The 22,470-nt window shown below is 26.9% G+C and overlaps 1 protein-coding gene across 7 annotated transcripts in view; it reads right to left on the bottom strand.

The window, feature by feature from the left end:
• Nucleotides 1–2,416: 2,416 nt before the first annotated feature.
• The window catches only part of LOC111638603 (actin cytoskeleton-regulatory complex protein PAN1-like), a 56,237-nt gene continuing 36,183 nt past the window's right edge, over nt 2,417–22,470 (bottom strand). For 6 of the 7 annotated variants that reach the window (XM_023384341.1, XM_023384339.1, XM_023384342.1 and 3 more), the window contains 7 exons: nt 21,391–21,616; nt 20,491–20,716; nt 20,309–20,424; nt 15,620–16,082; nt 11,577–11,723; nt 9,428–11,451; nt 2,417–2,851 (listed from right to left, as the gene is read on the bottom strand). In XM_023384341.1, the coding sequence (XP_023240109.1) occupies nt 2,786–2,851; nt 9,428–11,451; nt 11,577–11,723; nt 15,620–16,082; nt 20,309–20,424; nt 20,491–20,716; nt 21,391–21,616 (3,268 nt within the window). In that variant the 3' untranslated portion in view covers nt 2,417–2,785. Of the gene's footprint in view, nt 2,852–9,427; nt 11,452–11,576; nt 11,724–15,619; nt 16,083–20,308; nt 20,425–20,490; nt 20,717–21,390; nt 21,617–21,685; nt 22,432–22,470 lie in introns of those variants that run through there. The other variant, XM_023384345.1, reaches the window with a different exon arrangement.

Genomic DNA, 22,470 nt, shown 5'->3' with positions numbered 1-22,470 from the left:
TGAGTCACGACTTCAGCTTTATTTAGTATTCCTTCCTCATTCACACATTTCAAGTATTTGAAAATATTTCCTTTCTATTAAAAAATAAAATATGTATAAAGGTTTAGGGCTTTGTGAAACTTCTTTTTTGAGGTTTATACTGTTTAAATAAATAAATAAAATAAATAAATAATAAAATTTGTCAGTTTTGTTTATTGTGCCGCAATAGAACTTCCCTTGGGCCACAGGTTGGACACCCCTGATGTAGACATTAAAGTAAATTTTATTGCAATGTGTCATAAACGTTTTAATTTTGATACAATTATTTATGAGATACAACTAAAACAAATTGAATTAAAAAATTAATTGAAATCATTATTTTTAACATAGTACAAAAATGAAATAATTTATTAATTTAATAATTTAATTTTGTGAGAGTATTAAACATAAGATCATGTTAATAATCAAACACATGGATTTGATTAATGTGTTTTGATTAATAACACAATCTTGTGTTTAATATTCTTTAAAAATAGTACAACATGGTTTTGAAAAACAAATAATTTAATTTTAATTCTTTAAATAATATATTTATGTATGAAAGGAATTAAAAAATACTTTAAAATGATCAACCTGGAATCTTTAATAAATTTTACTACTGCTTATATTGCATCTTCAGAAAACTTAAGCCTCCAAAGTTTTATGACTATTTTTAATATTACAAAATACAGTTTTAATTAAAATATATCTAAAAACAAAAAATAGGAACACACTATAGAAAACTAAAAATAAATATCTGTTCAGTCAGAACACTAAAATGAAAAATTGAAATAAATCATATATATTTTATTTGTTTAACCAAATTTATTTCATTCATTTCAAACTTACACCTACATAGAGCTATAAACAATGTTCAACACCTACAAATAATTGATAAAATATATATGCTGATACGCAAACCATAAGTGATGAATCACTTAGTTATTCTGTAGGATGTGAATTAATTTTACAATTTGTACTGTTTTAATGGAAACTATAAATGAAAGCAATTTGTGAATGTTTATCCAAAAATATGTAAAAAATTTGATTTTAATGTTTTATGTCAATAATTAATCAATGAAAATTAGGAATCTGGAGTTTTATTGTCCCAGAAAATGCAGAATTTCTCTCTGAAAATTGGAATAACTAAGAGTCTAAGTATAAAAAAATTATCATTCATTTGAACAGATTTTAAAACTTCATAAAATTCCAGCACAGTAACAATAAAACCTAATTTTTAAATTCAAAAAATATTAATAGTTGAAAAACTTATTAAAATTGTTAAAATTTCAGATTGTTATTTTGGCTTTCTGCAATTCTTAAAATATGGCACTTTGTACTTGAATTATTCATTTATTTAATAAATTGTGTTATTTTAATAATAAAATTTATTGAAAGAATTAAACCAATTTTTTTTATTTAGATAAAATTTTATTAAAAACTATTAAAAGTCTGTAATTTAAAGAATTCTTTGAATAATTTCAAATATTAAAACAATTTGAAATTATTTGATTTTATTGAATCTTATCTTCAAGGATTTAAAAACTTAAAAATAATTTTTAAGTTTTTAAATCTCTGAAGATAAGTAAAGAACTTGAAAGCAAAATTATTAAACCTAAACACTAATAAGTAATAGTCTGATAACATAACTTTTGAATTTTTGAAATTTAATTTTGAAATTTTGGCATTTTGATTGTTGGATATATATTATACTAGCCATATATAAAATATTCAGTATGACTGACACAAAAAAAAAAATCTCTCATTCATTAAATCTATAATACTTGAATGTTGTGTCTAAAAAAAATAAATAAATCTTGTCAAGTGTGTTTTCTCAATAAACTTCTATTGAAATTATATAAAAAATTGTGATATGAGCAGTTTGATCATTGATTCCAAATAAAATAAAATTAGAATTACATATAAATAAGAAATATTGTACAGTTACTATCAATTAGTATAGTTATATTTGGATAATGGAAACTGTTGATATCAAAAAATTTTATCCAAATAATCATATTTTAGAAATAGAAAAATATTTTTTAAACAATGCTTTGTTCAAATTATATTTTTCTGGCTTATATAAAAATATTTATTATTCTTGCATACAATTTATAAAACATTTTGTAAATTAATTTTCCAATTAATCATTTATAGTTTGATTTTTATTGAAAAGATAATTTCCAATAAATAAGACTCATTACTTAAAATGGAATTTTCAGTTTATTAAATATCAGCTGTTTTGGACAGATAAATTTATAGATAGTTCATATAAGGTTCAATTTCAATGTCTAATAATATATAGAGTAATTACTTCTATATTTGTGTGTGTTTATGTTATGGCACTACATAATTTTAAAAAATTCATATTTTAAAATTTCTATGTAAAAATTAATTTATTTTATATAGACTTCACATTTAATTTACTGTTGTGAATTACAAATAAGTTGAAAATATACAAATTAGTTAAAATTTACCATTTTCAACTTTACATTATTTTTTCTTATGTACAATACAGTTTATCTTCCTTTTCATTAGATAGAAAATTAGTTACGACAACATTTACTACATGGAATGATTTACCCATGAGTCCATTTCAATAAAAACAAAATAGATACACATTGATACAGAATTTAACCAATACAGTATTTACAATTTAATACTAATTTCAAAGTTGATTATAGCTGTTCGTATTAATTACATTAATTAAACAGATTTTTCATCATTAATTCTAGCAGATTATTATTTTTTAAGGCATCCAATTTTATTAAGCTTTTGAAGTGAACTGTGGACCAAACACATTTAACTGCCAGGCAGGTTCTGGATTTGATATCTGTAAAAAATCAAAGATTTTTTTAAAAAATTTAAGTTTTATCTATAAAAAATTTTTTAACCTAAGTACAATTTATTTATTTAAATCTGATTTATAACAAAAGATCTTAGTAATTTTAATAACTGGAGATGCTTCGAATATGTTTGAATCTTGATGCTTATATGATATTTGTGATGTTCATAAGAATCCTTGAATGTTAGTTGCTTCTATCACTGAATAAAAATTTCTTTGAACTATTCTTATGTTAAATATTAGTACACTTATAATCAATTTTCATTCATTATTATTGTCCCTTTATTAGGATTATATTTTACTATAATTTTTATTTCAGTTATAATCCTCATCATATGCCAAACAAACTGCCAGATTATTTATCAAAATGTAAAAAAAGCAAATTTAATGATTAGAAATAAATATATTTGATAGATGATTAGGTTGCCATCTAATGATAAATATAATTTAATCAAATCGAAGACAAGTCTGTCAAAGAGGGACCACCATTTATTTTGCGTTCCAGACTATACATATACACATTCATGGCGACAGGCCTTCCTTTTTAGGCTTCATGCCAACAGAGGTAAAAAAGTCCTTTAAAAAACACAAGCAGGAATCGGTGATATGCACACATCTTACTTTCCATCCATCTGGCCAATGGGGTAGTTCTGCTTTATATCTACTAGAGCATTCCTAGATATTGGAAAATGTAGATAATTTAAATTTAGAATATTCTGGAAGAAAAGATTGGCCTGGAGCAGGACTTGAATCCATAACTCTTGCTTACCATACAGATGTATTGCAGTTATGCCTCCCAGATCTCAATCCAATCTTTGTTTCCAGAAATACTAATAATATATACAGCAATATAAATAATCTGACAGTTCATTCAGCTTATCTAATAGGAGTTGATGTGTATGTTGTTAATCCTCATTATATTATAACCAATTTTACTTTTATTCTTTATGAAAATTAAATATTAGCTATATTTTTATTTCAATTTGTCTATTAATGAATATTCTGTCTTAATGAAGATTACAAACACTTATCATTCCAACTTTTGGTCAGAAAATCATTACTAATTAGTGTTGAATAAACAATTTAGAACAAGTATCAACTAATTTACTCCAAATATTTTCAAAAGATCCATTCTCAGAACATTCCACTAATGTGCTATCAAAATTATGTATCCATTAAATAAAATATAAGAATCAATGAATATTAAACTTAATGATTAGCTATGTTATCTAGTTACTTAACAAATCCAAATAAAAGTAGATGGAATAGTTTTGATAATAGATTCTGCTCTACTCTTTTATTCTATTTATTCTGATCTTTTTGACTTAACTTATTAACAATGCAAAATTTTTAAAAAGAATTTTTTTTCAGACTATGAAAATTAAAAATAAATCCATTTTATAGATTCTAAAATTTTGAAATTAATTGTAATAAAATATATCTAAAATGAATATGATTTTATATAAAATTGTGTGTTTTTATTAATACAGAAAAGAAGGAAAGTTGGAAAATATTACAGGTCATATTTAGAATTGCTTCTTTTCCAATCTGTTTTATGATTCAAAAACATAGTGAAAAGACCAAACTGTGTATATGATGCATGAAGAAAAAATTGGTGTTATCTGTAAAATGTGTTTTAATTGTTTTATTCCCTATGATGTATCACTTAATTCATCAAGTGCTGACTATCAACTATGATAAAGATATATAAAAATTGAAAACTCACATTGTCTAAAAGAATAATTCCTCTTAGAAATTAATTTTTGTTAATTATTTTGACAAATAATAATTGTTACTACTACTTTTGCCTAAATAACAGAGATAGTAGAAGTGTTTTATCCTAAAATGCTTTGTTGTAATTTTTTGATAAACTTTTATTTATGAAAATGGAAATACATCAAATTATTTTTATTCTTTAATAACTATTATTTAGATTTTTAGCACTTCTTTCTCAAAAAAGAATGCATATTTTTAACAATTATTATTCCCAAGAAATGAGTTAATTCTAGAAAATTGAAGAAAAATATTGAGTCACAGTTGCTTTCCAGACAATGAAAGTACTATCTTAACAAAGAAAAAAAAAATATAGGGTGTAACTCTTATCACTGAGAAGTTGATCATAATCAAAGTCTGCAGGTTATATTATTAGTTATACACTGGTCAAAACAATTAGGAGAGCATATGATTGTTCTCATTAAGGAGTAGCAAAGAAATTCCCAGCAACTCCTTAATTCGATGCCATGCAGATGTGCAGCAGTTTAGCCATTTGTGGAGATCATACATCCTATCCTATAATATCCTAAAAACTCATTCATTCTGGTTGTGTAAATGTGCTTATTGTTGATTAGCATATTGCAACAAGTGAAATAAATGAAAATATAATTTGGTTCAAATGCATACTTTTTTACATTTTATTGTATCTTATTTAATAATAACATCTGACATTCTGAATCATTCATTGTAAATGATTTTCTATACAAAATTTCTTGCTCCTCTAATTGTTTTGACTAGTGTAGTTTAGAATTTATCTACTGTTATGCTAAATAGTTCCAATTTTCTCAGGTGACTGTTATCCAAAAACTCTTCTATTTCTATGTTAGACATGTTTCCAGCTTATTCTAATACTTTTTACATACCAAATTGTTCTGTTCTGGGATTTATTTTTTGTTTAGGCTGTTTTTTAGCATTCCACTTTCAGTTTTGTTTTTTTGTATAAACTCCATCTTCTGATTAATTTATCAACAAACAAAATCTCTTGCTATTTATTGAAGGCAGAAGGCATTTTACATTCCATGTTAGATTTGTTTTTCCTGTACAACTAACAGCAACTTTATTTATGGCATTCTGTCTCAGAACACAACAAAATTTGATAAATTTGAACTTTTATCTCATTAATTCAAATTATTGGCTAAATCAAATTCACAGTTCTCTTTGAAATTTATTTAAATATATATATATATATATTAAAAATACAGTTAATTCAAATAGTTTTAGGATAAATTTGGTTAATTCAAATTAACCAAATTTATCCTAATTAATTATATTGAATATTAATTGAAATTATATTAATTGAATTTAATATATTTGATATTTCAAATATAAAACATAAACTAGCATGTAAACAACTTATTTAGAATGTGTGCTCTGTAACCTTTAAAGTATGGACAAAATTGTCATATATTTTCACAGTTTTAGTGACACTTAACTAAATGACTCTGCCAACTAAACTTATGCTTTTACAATGTCTTAGTTGTAGAATATCAACTTTTTAATCTGAAGTTAATTTTGTGTAAGTGATTTCAGAAGTTGAAAAGAAAGTAAAGAGAAAATCCAATATCACTAGAGAATATAGAATGCTGTCAAATGTAGAAAACTATAGAAAACTAGTATTTTCTTTCAATAACAGATTATTTGAATTTTGAATAATTTAAAATTTTTCAGATTTTCCCTAGTGTTTAATTAAAAAAGTAACTTATTAACATGTACAATTACATTTCCTTCACTCTGAAGCTAAAAAGCAAGGAATGTGTAATCTACAGTATGCAGACCAATTCTAGTTGTGATCATTTTCAAAATATACATTGTATAATAAATAGACTATATTAAATACGTATTTCATTTTTCTTATTAATAATATTGATAAAATCAATTATACAGTATCTATATTACGTATAACAGTGTGTTAAAAAAAGGATGATTACAAAAGAAAAGCTTAGAGAATGATGTAATTAATGTTAAAGATTGAGAAAGCTTACCTAAGTCATAGAAGTGAGTTTTAAAGTAGAAATATCACAATAACAAAATGTGGAAAAAAATTTCTTTTGACAAATGATTTTGGTCTAAGAGAAAATACTAAATAACATAATTGTCCACTCTAAACTATATAAACTATTTGACTTTTTTTCTAATTCAAACCTAACTTTTGGAAAAGTTTATAAATCTCTGTAGGTAGCTACCCCTAAAGAGTAAAGATGGATGTTTAAGAAAGTCAGGAAGTACTTGAGTTGTTTTCAATTGTTTAACTTTTGTTTTTATTTCAATCAAGCAGAGTTTGCTATATAAGTTGCACAGTTTTTTCATACTACCTTATTATCTTTAAAATGCAATATACTTTGATTGCAATAATATATTATATGGAGTTTATTTGAACAAAAACTGCTGTAATTTAAAACTTGAAATTTTTTTAAAAACAATTTTATTCTCATTTAATTTATAGCCTAATCGCTTCCAAAACTTATCCACTCTAACCTTCTCTTCTCATTATTCTTTTTTGTGTTCAATATGTTGGAGTTATCGCACAGCTCCAACATATATCTTTTCCTTCTGTTAGTGGAATGTTGTACAGTATATATAGTATGTACCTGCCTTATTTCTTCACTTTTTTCTCTCCTCATCATTTCTTATCATGTTGAAGTACACTCTTCATAAGAACACTTTTCTGTATTTTTCCTAGCTTTTCATAAACACCACTTCTGTACAATTAATATATGACTAAAGTTTTTTTCTTCTTCCAATCAGTTTTCTTCCCATTTCATGCTTTTTAGTTATCTCTCCAATAATCTTCAGCCAGGACCATTAAGAGTTTATATGGGTCCCAGGGATAGAGCAGGCCTCTTTGTCATTGTTTTTTTAAACAAATGAAATATATAGAATGTTTCTTTATTAATAAAAAGTAGTCTTAAAGATTTTTAATAAAATTGAAGACAAAACTGTCCAAAAAGGATCACCATTTATTATTTTTTGTGTTCCAAGACTAACACATTCTCGGTGACTGACCTTTCTTTGTAGGCTGCTTATCGCCGGAAAATTACAAAGAGTCCTTTTAAAAAACACAAAGCACATCCAATTAAAATTACAAAAATTTCTGAAAAAAGAACTGGTGACATACAGTTGTCCTGCTTACATCCATCTATACCTTCTTTTGGGGATTTCTTCTGCTTTTTATCTACTAGAAATTGGTGCTGGAAAATGTAGATTTGTAGAAAAGCTGCCCCCTGGTGACAATACATGTATGTTTAATGGATGTTTAATGTATGTTTAATGGATACATGTATCGTCACCAGGGGCAGCTTTTCTACAAATCTACATTTTTCAGCACCAATTTCTAGTAGATAAAAAGCAGAAGAAATCCCCAAAAGAAGGTATAGATGGATGTAAGCAGGACAACTGTATGTCACCAGTTCTTTTTTCAGAAATTTTTGTAATTTTAATTGGATGTGCTTTGTGTTTTTTAAAAGGACTCTTTGTAATTTTCCAGCGACAAGCAGCCTACAAAGAAAGGTCAGTCGCCGAGAATGTATTAGTCTTAACACAAAAAATAATAAATGGTGATCCTTTTTGGACAGTTTTGTCTTCAATTTTATTCAAAGTAATTCTCCATCGGAAGAACATTTATTTAAGATTTTATTTTCTGTTAGTAAAAACAACATAATTTATAGAAGGAACTGCTACAGGCTCCTAAGTTTTCTCCAGGCTAAGGGGAAAAACCCCCAGCTCACCCTCTTGATGGCTTGATCTTCAGCTTTTTATATAATATTTATAGATTGATGTTATCTGATAAGCTCTCAAATATAAAAATTTACTTTAAATGGATTTACTTAAAGCATATTTCTTTCTTAAAGAAATTTCATGAATTTAATTTAATTTTAATTTAATTTAATGTAAATAAATACATCACAACAAAATTAGTTTTATGACAGTCAATCAGATAAAAGCTATGTTTATTACAATGAATTCTTTGAAATGAATTTCATTCATCACTGAAATACAGGAATCTTGCTACTGATACCAAAAGTAAACAGAAAAACTATGAAAATACAGCCCTGACATTTTGATGCAAGTATAAAAGTTATTATTTTTAAATAAGCTAATAGTTTTTAATTATGATAATCATAATATTTATTCTTTTTCTGATGGAAATGGTTAATTCTTATATTAAAAAATAGCACTGTAAGTCATAAACTTTATTCTGTTCCAGAATCTCTCAAATACATTTCTTTCCATCATTCTAGCAACTAGCTCTGCTATTAGTCCTGCTGTGAAGCACATAATAGATCCTTCTCTATTTTGCTGAAGCAGGTTTAAATAAGAAATATGGCAATGACAAAAATAAAAATAAATTTTCTTCAACAAATATTCAAATAATTTGGTCCAACAGAGGAGAGTGAAGAGCATAACATCTGTTTTAATCTAGATAAGTATAAATTAAAAAATTGACATTTCTAAGTTTTGGAAACAGTTTTAAAAGTAGAAAGTTTATAAATCTACATATTTAACCAAAGAGGAAAATTTAGAAAATTCAAATGGTACTTAAGTTGTTTAATTTATTGTACAATTTGATAAGTTGGAGTTATTCCATAGATTGTGCAATTTGTATCACAAAATATTTTATAGTACAAATTACATTTTTAGTTTTGTATTTAATTAATTCATTGTATTTTGTTATATTGTAGTTAGTTCTAAAAATAGAGATGAAATTCCTTTTTATATAGCTCAAGTTGCAATTTGTACTCCTTACATACATATATTTGAAAATTTTTATATTGATAAACAAATTTTTCTTACCTTACGAAGTCCTTTTCGTCCTCCAAAATTCCTAACTTCTATCATTAACTTATCACGTGGATCAACAGAATGATTAGACACTGATGTTCGTGGTTTCTTTTCTACAGTTTGGCAAACAGAAGTTTGTTTATTAACATCAGTAGGCAAAGGAAGTTGAGGTGGCGGTGGCGGTGGAGGTGGTGGAGGTGGCACTGTAACTAAACAATGTATTACATTTTGTTCTTTGGTATTTGTATTAGTTTGCAATTTCTGTTGATTTTCTTTTTTTGACCATGAATCATCATAATTATGAATTTGGGAATTATAATTATTTTTATGTAGTGGTCCTCCAAAATAAGTATACATTGGCACTGATCCTTTGATTGGTGTTTTATTAGTTGATTTTTCACTCACCTTTGAAATTTCTAAGGTAGATTTGATATTTTTAACATTAGTTGACTTTACTGTTCCATTTTTCCTATTATCAACAGAAATGTTTTCTGGAGGTTGATTCTGAATAGTCATTTTTGAATTTTCAAATTTTTCAAAACTATCTCTTCTACTTATTCTTTCTTTTCTATTTTCAATTTTATTAATTGAAATATTTTTCTCTTCATCTTCAGTACGCACCTCAGGAGGTAATCGTTGTCTTGTACTGCTTGAAGATCTCACTGCTGGTGGTTTAAAATAAGTTTTGTTAGAAGAAGAACGTAAGCCATTGGATGACAAATTCTTTGTTTTGATTTTTAAATCTGAAGAATTTATGTCTATTTTCTCATTCCTCTTTTCTGAAAATGACTGACGAATACTGGATTTATTTGGCAAAGAAGAATAATCTGTTAACCTGTTTGAATCCCAAGTTGATAATGTTACATTATTTAATAATTCTGATTTTGTGTTTCTTGTTAATGATTTTGATTCTCTTACTTTAACAACAGGTTTAAAATGATTACTTTTTGTGGGTTTATCTTCTTGAATTACACACTTTTTTGGGAATAAACATTCTTTTTCTAATAATGTATGATTAGACATTAGTTGTTTCTGCCAGACTACAAATTGTTTTTGTAACTTTCTGTATTCTTGTTGCAGACGTTCTTGTTCCTTTGCAAATTCAGATTTAGATTCTTCATTAATCATTAAATCTGCACCACTCAAATTATGTTCAGATAAAGCACGCTTCAATAAACTAGAATTGTTTGAATTTTCTTCTTTGGTATCAAGTGGTATTTCAGTCTCAACATTAATGTTGTTTTCAGGAATTAAATTTAACATTGATCTGGACTTTTCCTTTAAGGCAGGTGAAAATCCCATATCTGTTATCTCAGCACATCGAAGTCTCACTTGCCCTTTTATACCTCTCACAGATCCTTCTAGTCCATAAACTTTGTTATCATTTGGCTTCTTTTTATCACTTCTCTCTAAAAATGAACGAATTCGTACTCCAGGACCTCCATAACCACCTTTCTTTGGTCGAATTTTAATCCATTCTTCTCTTGATACATTAAAAGATTCTGATTTTGTAATGCATTTTCTTTCCGATGATCTCTGAAGTGAACCATGCTCTGTTTTTCTTTCAGTTATTTGTTCACATGGAACTAAATAATTTTCATTTGATGTATAAGAACCAATTGAGAAATTTTCTAACTTTTTAGAATCATCTTTAGTGTTATCTGTTATTTGTTGAGCTGGTTTTTGTTTTCGTTTTGTTTTAGACCTTGATTTCTTTCTTATTACATGATTACATCTTTCAAACACTTCATCACTAGATTCATCAGAAGAGGCTAGTTTTCTACATGGCATTGGTAAAACTTGCAATGTAGTTTTATCATCAGTTTGTTTTTCATTTTGATTCTGTTCTTCTTCTTTTCTATCTATATCATAACAAGCATTTTTTTTCATGTCCTTTTGCAATTGTAAAGCATTAAATGCTGTATTGATTTCTGAATGGATTTGTTGTTTGTTTATATCCTGTTCCAGTCGAGCATGTAATGTTACAACTTCAGTTTTAGTAACAGATTTCACTTTTTCTTCAAATTCTTTAACTTCTACAAAATAAAAATAATCATCTTATGTTTACCAGCTAACATTATAGTTATTTTAAATATTAAATAGAATTAAGTTTCAATTGATTGCAAATGATAAAAACAAGAATAAATGAACAATTATTTACCTGTGTTCTTTTTCATTTCTTCTTCCAAGTCAATAACTCGCTGAGCTTCAGCAATTGTTTGTTCAAAAGAATTTTCAATATCATCAATCGTTCCCAAAGATGAAAGACTCATTCTCCTTGCATCAGTTGCTGAGAATATGACTTCATCTGAGAAGAGAAAAGTACATTTTGAGTAATTACAAATTACATATAAATATATATATATAGTTTAATATAATTAGTGACTACTACTAATTTCTTTCAAGCAGTCTAAATAAACAAAAAATAAAATTAAATAAGATTTAATTAAATATATTGTTATCTCTTAGATCAGGGGTCGGCAACCTTTTGAGTCGCAAGAGCCAAAATTACAATTTACAAAATTTCAAAGTTTTTAAAGAGCCACAAAATTTTTTCTTGCCAACAATAAATAGTACTCGCATAAATAAAGTTTTTTGATAAAAAAAAAAAACTAATCTATTTATTCATATATAAGTAGTGATTTTCACAACAAATTAGATAATAGAAAAATCCAATGCAGTGTCATTCAAGAGCTTCCGACGGACTGATGACAGTGACTACGCATGTCATGGGAGAGGGGTGCGGTGAAAAGCGAGTACAAGTGGCTGAGATATAGAATCAGTGCCTAATCCTCGTTAATAGATTCAGAACGATTTTTAAATGTTTTTTTTTTTTGATAAAATAAATAATATTTGCGTATGGAACTAAAGAGCCGCAGCTTCACATCCAAAGAGCCGCATGTGGCTAGCGAGCCGCAGGTTGCCGACCCCTGTCTTAGATGAATAAAAGGTGACAAGTTAAATGTTTTTTTTTTTTTTGATAAAATAAATAATATTTGCGTATGGAACTAAAAAGCCGCAGCTTCACATCCAAAGAGCCGCATGTGGCTAGCGAGCCGCAGGTTGCCGACCCCTGTCTTAGATGAATAAAAGGTGACAAGTTTCAGTTTATTGTTTATAAATTTAAAAAAATACATTTCTTTATGATGCCATTAGATAAAATTTAATTAAAATAAAGAAGAACTGCAAATTTGGTCCCTTGTTCTCTGCAATAGATATATCCTTCAGACAAATTTTCAGAATACAAAAATTTGATAGAGTCAAACAAATTTTTTTCTGAAAATTTTAATTTTCATCAAATAAATGACTTAAATTATTACTAATATTGTTAAATAATCTTAAATACAAAAAAATTGATTAGATTAGTAAAAACAAAAGTCATGTGACCAAAATGATAATGGTTATATTATTATTACTTACTACTAATTTTAATAAAAACAAAAAAGGCATATCATATACAGGTATCCCTTTGTATAACACGGTAGTTATGATCCAAAAAGTGCCATGTTATGCAAATCTGTGCTATACAATACAAAGGACTAATGCAAAACAACTTTTTGCAAAAGTTAACAAAAATATACAATTTACTTTCTCTTATATACACTGAAGTGGTATAATAAGGCAATAGAGTTCATTATTATACCACTTCATTCTGTGTAAGAGAAAGTAAAAAAGAAACATATACTATTCTTTTCCATCACTAAGAGAAATATGTTTATTAAAGCAAATCAGTAATTTATTTCCAATCAATAATTAACTAAAAATAACAATTAAAGTACCTTATTACACATTAATATTAATTCTAGTTAAACGAGGGCATTTTCATTTTACAAAATATCTTCTTCTTCATTGTCTTCTGAGCTTTTTTGTTGATCTTGGTCAGAAATATCAGAAAAATTTTCATTTTTCTTATTTTTATGATGGTAATTATTATGGATGACAAAATAAAAATAAAAATTTGTTCTAGGACCCTTTGTTTGTTCAGTTCAGTACTGAGCAATTTTTCTCCAAAATCATGTTTAAATACCGAATTGTTCAAGTTGAATAGTTCAAGTACTGAGGTAACACTGTCTTTTGTTTGTCATTTTTACGAATGATTACTCATCTATGATTAAAAAAATGTTTAATAACACTTACTTAATAACTTTTAAATAAATCTTTCTATTTAGTAAAGATTTAGCTATAAAAGCAAAACACAGTAAGTCTTAAGGGCTAAAGTCTAAAAGCAACAACAATGATACTTAGGAAAGCTAGGACAAGGAAGAAAAAAATTGTACAATCAACTATCAGTTTTCATTAAAGTAAACATGACGAAAGGCAGCACAAAATAAATTGAAAATTTCAATATTGTGAAATCCATGGGCAAATTTGAGATAACACATATGCTAACTTAAAGAAAAAAATATCAAATGATAAAGTTTGCACTTAAAAATTATGAAATTTTGTAAGAACAATTTTCTGAATTCTCCAATTATGTTAAAGTGAAACCAGAAACCATGTTGTATAGGAGACATCCTCAATTTTCCAACCGTGCTGTACGAGGGATACAAGTACTTAGAAATTACTTTAATACATAATAATAATTAAAATAACTTTTTGATGCATGTCTGAATCATCAGAAAAGAAAATAATTTATTTGATTCTGCAAAATTTTACTTTCTAAAATTTGCCTGAAAGCCCCTAAATGAACGTTCTTGAATTTTTGTATTTTTCTTGATTAACATTTTTATGCACTGTCTTATCATCAAGGATGTGTTTTTGAAATTTACCAGTTAAACCAGTCATGAGCAACTTGTGGTCTGGAATGTCCTGATACCTGGCTCTCAGTGCTTTGGCAATGTAATTTTATTTTCTATCAATAGTTTCTGCCTCGTGCCATTATGCAACTCTAAGCTGATATTCCTGATGAAGAACATTCAAACTAAACTTGACTGGTAAAAAGATTAGAACAAAGTATATATTATTTTAGTACCTAATGTATTGGCAGTTAAGGAGTGTGTTTATACTCAGGAGGCTTAAAGCCTATAACTCCATAAGAAAAATATACGCTACTAATCAAGAACCTATGAAATTTAATTGTGGCCCAATGCCAAAGGTTGCTCACCACTGAATTAAACTAATAAGTCTTTATCTCCCTTGATATACTATTGTGTTTTATTGATGTATGCATATGCCTGTATATAATATACTTGTATATATACACATAACCATGGGCATCTGCAGAGGGGGTACTTAGGGCGGCCGGATGGCCAAGCGGTCAAGGTGGCAGCCTACTGCACTGGTGGACCTGGGCTCAAATCCGAACAGGTCGAAAAATCCCCAGGAATTTTTCGGGAGGTGGTCCGTTCAGATATGTCAGGCCCCGTCCCTCACCACCCGGCTGAACCCATAATGGGCTTGCAAAAAGAGGCCCTCTTAGTGCCCAAAGGCCAGAAAGAGTTAAAAAAAAAAAAAAGAGGGTACTTAATCCTCTCTGGATCAAGTAAAAATTTCCACAAATTATAATTGTAAAATTGATTGAGATATATAATTTTACACACTCAACAATAGGAGGCTTTTTCTGTCTTAAAATTTCTTCTCTCTTAAAAAATACCCAAAAAAATTAAATACTGTAATTAAATAAAAATTTATTGATGTAATTATTTGTCTTCAAGCTTTTCCCCTGGAAAATTTTCTGCAGATGCCCATGCTTATAACTAAAGTATGTAAAAAAAAATATTCTATACAATCATTTTATAAACACATAGGATTATTTGACTGCACATCAACTGAAAAGTATGTTGTTCTGATATCAACAGATCAAAAATAAGAATTTATGAATTTTTCATTGTATCCAAATGATCTTGAAAACATCATTTCAATTTAATGAAAAATCCATAGGTATTTTTTATTTTGGTTAACAGGCTGCATGTGTTTTAGTAATTTGCATTTGAATAACATACATTTTCTTACTCTATTTAGGATCAATATGAACCTCTCTATATTATGGAGCTACATTTTCAACATTACAAATTGCTCTTCACACTAATATCTAAATTGAAATTTAAGTAGCAACCTTAAAATATCTAAATATATAATTTTAAAATAAAAAGTTTTTTATTAGAGATCAGTATATATGATAGCTCTATTGTATCTCTAGTTATCAAATAAATAAATATGATTTCTAAGATTTTTGATAATATGAATAAATACTATTAAAATTACCTTCTTCATATTCAGGTGATGCATCGATAACAGGACATTTGCTTTCTTTGCTATTATCATCAGATATATTTTTGAAATTTTCTTTATTTTGAGTTTCAGCTGACAGAACAGGTGGGGGTGGGGCTTTTCGTTTTTTAGGAGCAGTACATTGAGTTTGAATAACCATTTTTGTAATACCATTACTTAGTTTACCATTCACATGGTTATCAGTTGAATCAAGACTGCTCAATCCACTTCCACTTGATGTTTCTGGAGAATCACTAAATACAGATGATTCATGATATCCACTAGAGTCAGAACTGTGACGAGAATGTGAAACTGATTCAATCCTACTATTAACAAGTTTTGTTTGTGGTGGGAGAGGTGCAGGTCTTTTCTTTAAACCTGATTTAGATGCGTTTTCTAGAGTGTTATATGGAGATATTCCTTTATTTACAGAATCACTACTAGATCCTCCAAAACTCTGTTAAAATAAAAAATTATTTTAAGATAAAATTTTTAATAGAATAAAACTTAATTTACACTCTATTAAATACCAAATTTTATTATTTGTGTACTTAATCATCATATGATAAATATTTTGAAATGTAATTTATTAGAATTCTGTATGAACAGTACATAAATTCTAATATATACCAGTGTAATAAAATTATGCTAGTATGATCATTTGTGGCCAGTTGAATGTGACTGAAGACTTGTAGGCACTATGTTATCTCCACTAAAATAATACTGTAAGATCTACTCTGAATGAGCAAATATTAGTCTAAGATATACTGTATATGCATCTGAAAAATAGTTACTTTTTGATCTCAGATAACATAATTTATACTATATCACTTTATGTACAAAAGTTGATGTCTCTAAATCACATCGATTTAGAGAAAAATCAAAGTGTTTTGTAGATATTTCTAAATTTAAAAATTTAATTTTAATTATTAATTTTAGAAAACTGATCTAATTATTTTTCACTGGAAAAGATGAAGAGAAAAAAGCAAAATTGTCTGAATTCGTAAGTTTGAATATTAATACAGTTAATATTAAAAATGAATAAATATTTTGTAAATCTTTTTCAGGCTCGTCCACAAACAAAATTGTGAATACTCTCATATTTTAGGTCTGGAGTTTATTATAAAAGTTTATTTCTAATTATAAATATGTATTATTGTCAAAAATAAACCCAGCCTTTGATATTGCTAGGTAATATCAAAAGTTGGTTTTATTTACAGATATAATAATGAACATTTGCATGTTCAAACAGTTTCTTAGATACATCAGTACTTGTTTGACACATGACAGACACCTGTATTCAGATGAACTAGCACATAAAATGTTAAAGTATTGGAATATGTAGGTATGCAGTGTACAATACATCTGGATCAAAATGCTTCTGGTTTTGTTCCTACTTGTACAATGTAGGTGTGCTCGCGTTGGAATTTTAAAATGATGTGAATTGGCATTAATTCTGCATAAAACTGATTTAAAAAACATTACAAAAATTAATTAAATTAATTAATTATTAAAATTAATTAATCTTTTAAAGAAGCATATGGTAATGACATCATGTTGCATACACAAATGCAAAAATGGCATAAGCATTTTAAAGACCCTGAAGCAATAATAATCCCCATCCAGGTAGGCCAACTTCAGCAAGAAACCAAGAAATTTTTCCAAGTTCATGAAGAGATCAAAAGAGACTGTTGGTAACCAATATATGATGTAGTCAACTTTGTGAGAATTTTTTACAGATCTGTTTACATCATTCTTCACAATGATTTGAAAACATGCCATGTCTGTTCTCACACTGTTCCAAGGAATGTGAAGAATGTACATCCATCAGCAGATAACTGGCACAGTTATAAAGACACAGATATTCTAAATGGCATGATTACTGGCAATGAAATCTGGCATTTATTATACAAGCCACAAAATAATCCTTATATCTGCAGAGACACACCTTGTCTCTGCAGATATAAGGAGGAAAGTAAGGTTTGATATTTTATAAGTTTATTTCTAATAGTATATCTGTTAACAAGGTGATCTATATTAACATTCTCAGTTGCCGCCATTACTCAGTAAGAAGAAAATGGCCTGATTTCTGACAAGCTAAAAATTGACTTCTCCATAATAGCAATACCCTGGCACATCATGCTCTTCTAGTTAGTGAATATCTGGCAAAAGACCTGATGCCTGTATTTCCAGGACCACCTTATTCACTGGATCTTGCTTCTGTAGACTTTTGAAGTTCTAGTGAAGGATTACAAATTCAAAACATGCCCTTATGCACTCAAGGACATAACATAATATGAGCTGCAAGACTGTTTTATAAGCTAGAATTGTTGTACAAGCTAGGATACTATACTACTAGACTTGTTCCAATACATTCTGGGATTCCAGACCTTGTTCCAGTACAAGTTAAAAACTTATGAGTTGCAGATATTAAGTATTGTGAAATAATTGATATAGTGTAACACAGCTTTATGTTATATAAACCATATAAAAGAAACTTTGCATATCTTAAAAACCACTGCTGATCAATTGGTGATTAATAACTAATACAAACATTGGCAATAACATATAGCTGCATAAGGTATTTGTTTTGAAGGCAGCCTTCTAAAAATACTTTTAATATTAATGTAATAAAAGTTGTATTAAAAGTTTGGTTTATTTTTGATTCAATCACCTGATATCTGGTATTTAGGATTATTCAGATCTAAATATAGAATTTTGATTTTTATAATGAATAATTATTAGCCTTAACTGAGTGTTTTTTATCTAATGAATTTTAAAGTAAAATAATTTAACAAGTCAAATGTAATACATTTAATAAACAGTTTAAAGTTGAATTAACATTTAAATGCTAAAATTTTACAATGTTAAAAATTGTTTAATGCTTTCATAAAGTAATTTTGAATCCAGAAGACATTTGGTTGAGTTTATTATAGCAAACATATATGAATATACAAAGCAATTGTGAAGAATGTCTCATCATTGGTTTTAAAAAATAAATAAAATATTTATACTATACAAACTGATTTTAATTTTATAAAAATTACATAATATAAGAATATTAAATTACTTTTACATTTTTTAAATTTCAAACATTTCATTTTTATAACACAATATCAATGAAAATCTTTCTTAAAGTTTAATTTTTTTTTTAATACATTTCAAAAATATAATTTGAACACAATGGCAAATAATTTTTATAGGATTTTTTTTCTTGTTCTAATTCTTTACATGTAAAAAATATTAACATGTTTCATATTTAAACATATAAATAAGATATTTAACTATAAATACATTGTTAAAATTTTAAATCAATATAAAACTTTATTCTTCTAAAGAAAAACTTTATACAAATCAGTTTTATGCATTGTAGCATTATATATTTGAATTGGTCTATTATATTGTTATGAATTAACATCTTGCTGGACAAAATCTTAATTTATTTAGTCCAGTCATTCCAATAGGATAATTTTCTTTTAAAAATATTCATACACTAAATTCATATCTATCTATTATTAGATAAATGTTAATGATCTCATTATACATAGTTCTATTTTATATTGATCGTAAATGAAATTAGCTTATTAAATTTTTGGTTTTTTAAAAAGTGTTTAAATTGGTTTCATTAAATATATTTTGAATAAATATTGGTAGACATAAAATTTTTCAACATGTAAACAAACCATTACAATGAAAGTTGTTTAAGTTCATTTTAAGAAAAAAATTGAGCTAAAAATGACATTAGCTACAATTCTATGTGGTATTTTTTATAAAATATAAGACATATTTAAAATCAGAAAAATATACTGTAATACCAACATATTATCAGTTACAGTACTACTATTTTTGAATCAATTCAAATGCAAACCTTTAAATCTCTTGATTTAAAAATAAATGGATTTAAATCACTTTCATTTGCAATTATTAAGTAATTATTATCATTTTAAGCAGTTTTTTTATGATAAAAATAAAATAATTTTTATTGTATTTTAGAAATTTTCTTAAAATATAGTTTATTAATAAAATCTTTTAAACATTATAATTAGTATACTTTGCAAATGTTCCTTTAAGTTGATGTATCAAGCATTTGTTCAATTAATAAATTAATGTTGTTTTATATTAAAGTTTCTTGTCTCAATTTTTAATAAAAAGATATTTCATACACTGTGTAGCAGAGATATCAGAGTCTTATCAAACTGTTACTAAGGTCATCAAAATGACACTTCTATCATTAGAATGGAACTTTATATCTTGTTTTATATATAACTATATAGCATTTTAGAAGCATATATGTTTATATATAACTATATTTTGGTTCTTCTTCAACCATACATTAAATTAATAAATAGGTATCTGTTTTAGATCTACATATTAGCATAATACTCATTCATTAAAAATATTTAGATCTAAAACAGATACATATCTATTCATGTATGACTGAAAAGGGTCCTTAGGACCAAAAAGCATAACAATTATAAAGTTGCATTCTAATAATATAAGTTTGATTTTGATGACTTCAGTAACAGTGTGATAAGTCTGATATCTCCACTACATAAAGTATGAGATAACTTTAAATTAATGTTGTTTTAGATGTATTAATGCTTTTTTGATGAATCATATCACACTTAGCTACTATAATCAATTTTATCAAAAATAGATACATGTATTATAAATTATACTTACTCCTTTGTTTTTTTTCTTGGAGAAAATGCTAAGAATTCCTTTTTTCTTTTTGTCTTCTTCTCTTGTAGAGAAAGCTATTAGATCTGTTGCTGAATTATAAATATTGGCTTCTATATCTTAAAAATAAATATTAGAATTAGGATATGTTATTACATTGTAAGAATAATTTATTTTATACCTACTCGATATGGACATTAATGTGATTTCTGTACTACCATAATCAATTAACTGTGTAGACAGATCCAATATTTGGCTGGGACGATTTGGATGAACTAATTGATATTTTGATGGATCTAAATGTTTTTCTGTACATGCCATTTGTTTTACCTCTCTTAATTGAGTTTTTGGACTGACTCTTAAAACCATTAATTGATTCCTTGGCAGATTTACCTGTAGTCTAAAGGTTTGCTAAAATGATAAAATAAATATTTAATTAACAAAATAATGTTAATAGACTTTCGACGACCTCTTTATTTGTTTACTAGCAGACCCCGCCACGCCTTGTTGTGGATAAAATAAATATTTAATTTACAAAATAATGTTAATAGACTTTCGACGACCTCTTTATTTGTTTACTAGCAGACCCCGCCACGCCTTGTTGTGGCTCAAAATGTATCTATTATAAATGTATAACACTTCCCCCGTGGGGGAAAATTTTTCGAAAAATTTCTTCTTGGTGCACATTCTCTTGACGTACCCCATTAAAACGCAATCATAAACGCAAAAACCCNATTATTATTAATTAAATATAAAATTACTTATAAACACTTTTCAATTTTAAATATCTTTTATTGATAAGATTATTTTGATATTACAAAACTGAAAACAGAAACTAGGAATTTGTACACTTAATTGCATAATTAATGTTTTATTTGTCCCTCTTTTCCAATTTACTTACCATTTTTAAGTGTAATATCTAAATAAAAAGCAAAAGTCAACAAATAAAAGTCTAAGTTATTAGCTCAAGTGGGAAAGGCTAGTAATGAAATAATATAATAATTTGAAAGAGTTATATATTTAAAAAATGGTAACTAAATGTGCTTAATGACATATGTCATTTAATAATAGTTAAATAATCTTACCTCAAATGGCTGTTTCACAGTCTTGGACATTCTTTTTGTAGGAGGATCTATAACTGAACTTTTAGGCACAATATATATGGTGTTTGTATCTAAAGATCCAATAGGTGTGTTAGGTTTATAATGGACAAAATCGTGTCCTTTGCCCTTCCACATATGAATAACATGGCCTCCGGGATTTATTTTGTTTGCTGTAGTTGCTTGAACTAATAAATCCATCATCGGAGTCCTATAATATACAATTTCATTATTAGTTATATAATTTCTCGTTAAAGAACAATCTTAAATTGTTAATTACCATATTGTTTAAATTTAAAAACGGAGAACGTCTAGTTACCACTTCTCATTACTGATTAAAACGATTGTCCGTATGTAAAATAATCACATACGATAACGAATCGCCACCCAATTCGCTGCACACAAAAGGTTTCTTACTAAAGTCCAACTGAACACCTAAACCATTTGTAAAGATTCTTTCTCCTTATCTTTCATTAAAAAAAAAATTTTTTTTGTTCTAAAGAAGCCTAAAAAGTAGACCTCGTTGGCTAAGCTGCATTGCAGCATTTTATTAACAAAATTTCACTTAAATGTTATCTGATAAAGTTCTTTAAATATAGAAAGGAATAATTTAAAAAGATTTTTCTTAAGTTATTAAAGGTAATCTAATTGATGTGAATTCGCCAGAATTAAAGAAAAAGAATTTAAAATATGAAAAACATCTTCAGCTCTTAAACCAGACTTCTCATTCACTACGAGTTTTTGTAATCCTGATTTTTTTGTAGAGAGTAACGATGCCGGCTTTGTTCTTCACTTGACTACAATTAGGCTACATGGGATCGGTTTGCATCCAAACGAGAGAGATAATATTATTGTTTAGATTGCTAATGATAAGAAATTCAATTATAGTGAAACAGTTCCGGCTCGAAATGCACTTTATTCTTCCAGTGTGGATATAAACTTTTCTTTGAAATTTATGAAATAGTTAAATTTTTATATAAATAAGGACATGGCATTGTGAAGGATTCTTTGGTATATACCGGAATAAGTAGGACAAAACGTCATATAAATTTTACTGATTATGCA

This window comes from Centruroides sculpturatus, unplaced genomic scaffold (assembly GCF_000671375.1).
Source record: "Centruroides sculpturatus isolate CEXI.00-Female unplaced genomic scaffold, Cexi_2.0 scaffold801, whole genome shotgun sequence".
Lineage (NCBI taxonomy): Eukaryota > Metazoa > Arthropoda > Arachnida > Scorpiones > Buthidae > Centruroides > Centruroides sculpturatus.
This window is presented reverse-complemented; position numbering and strand designations above follow the sequence as displayed.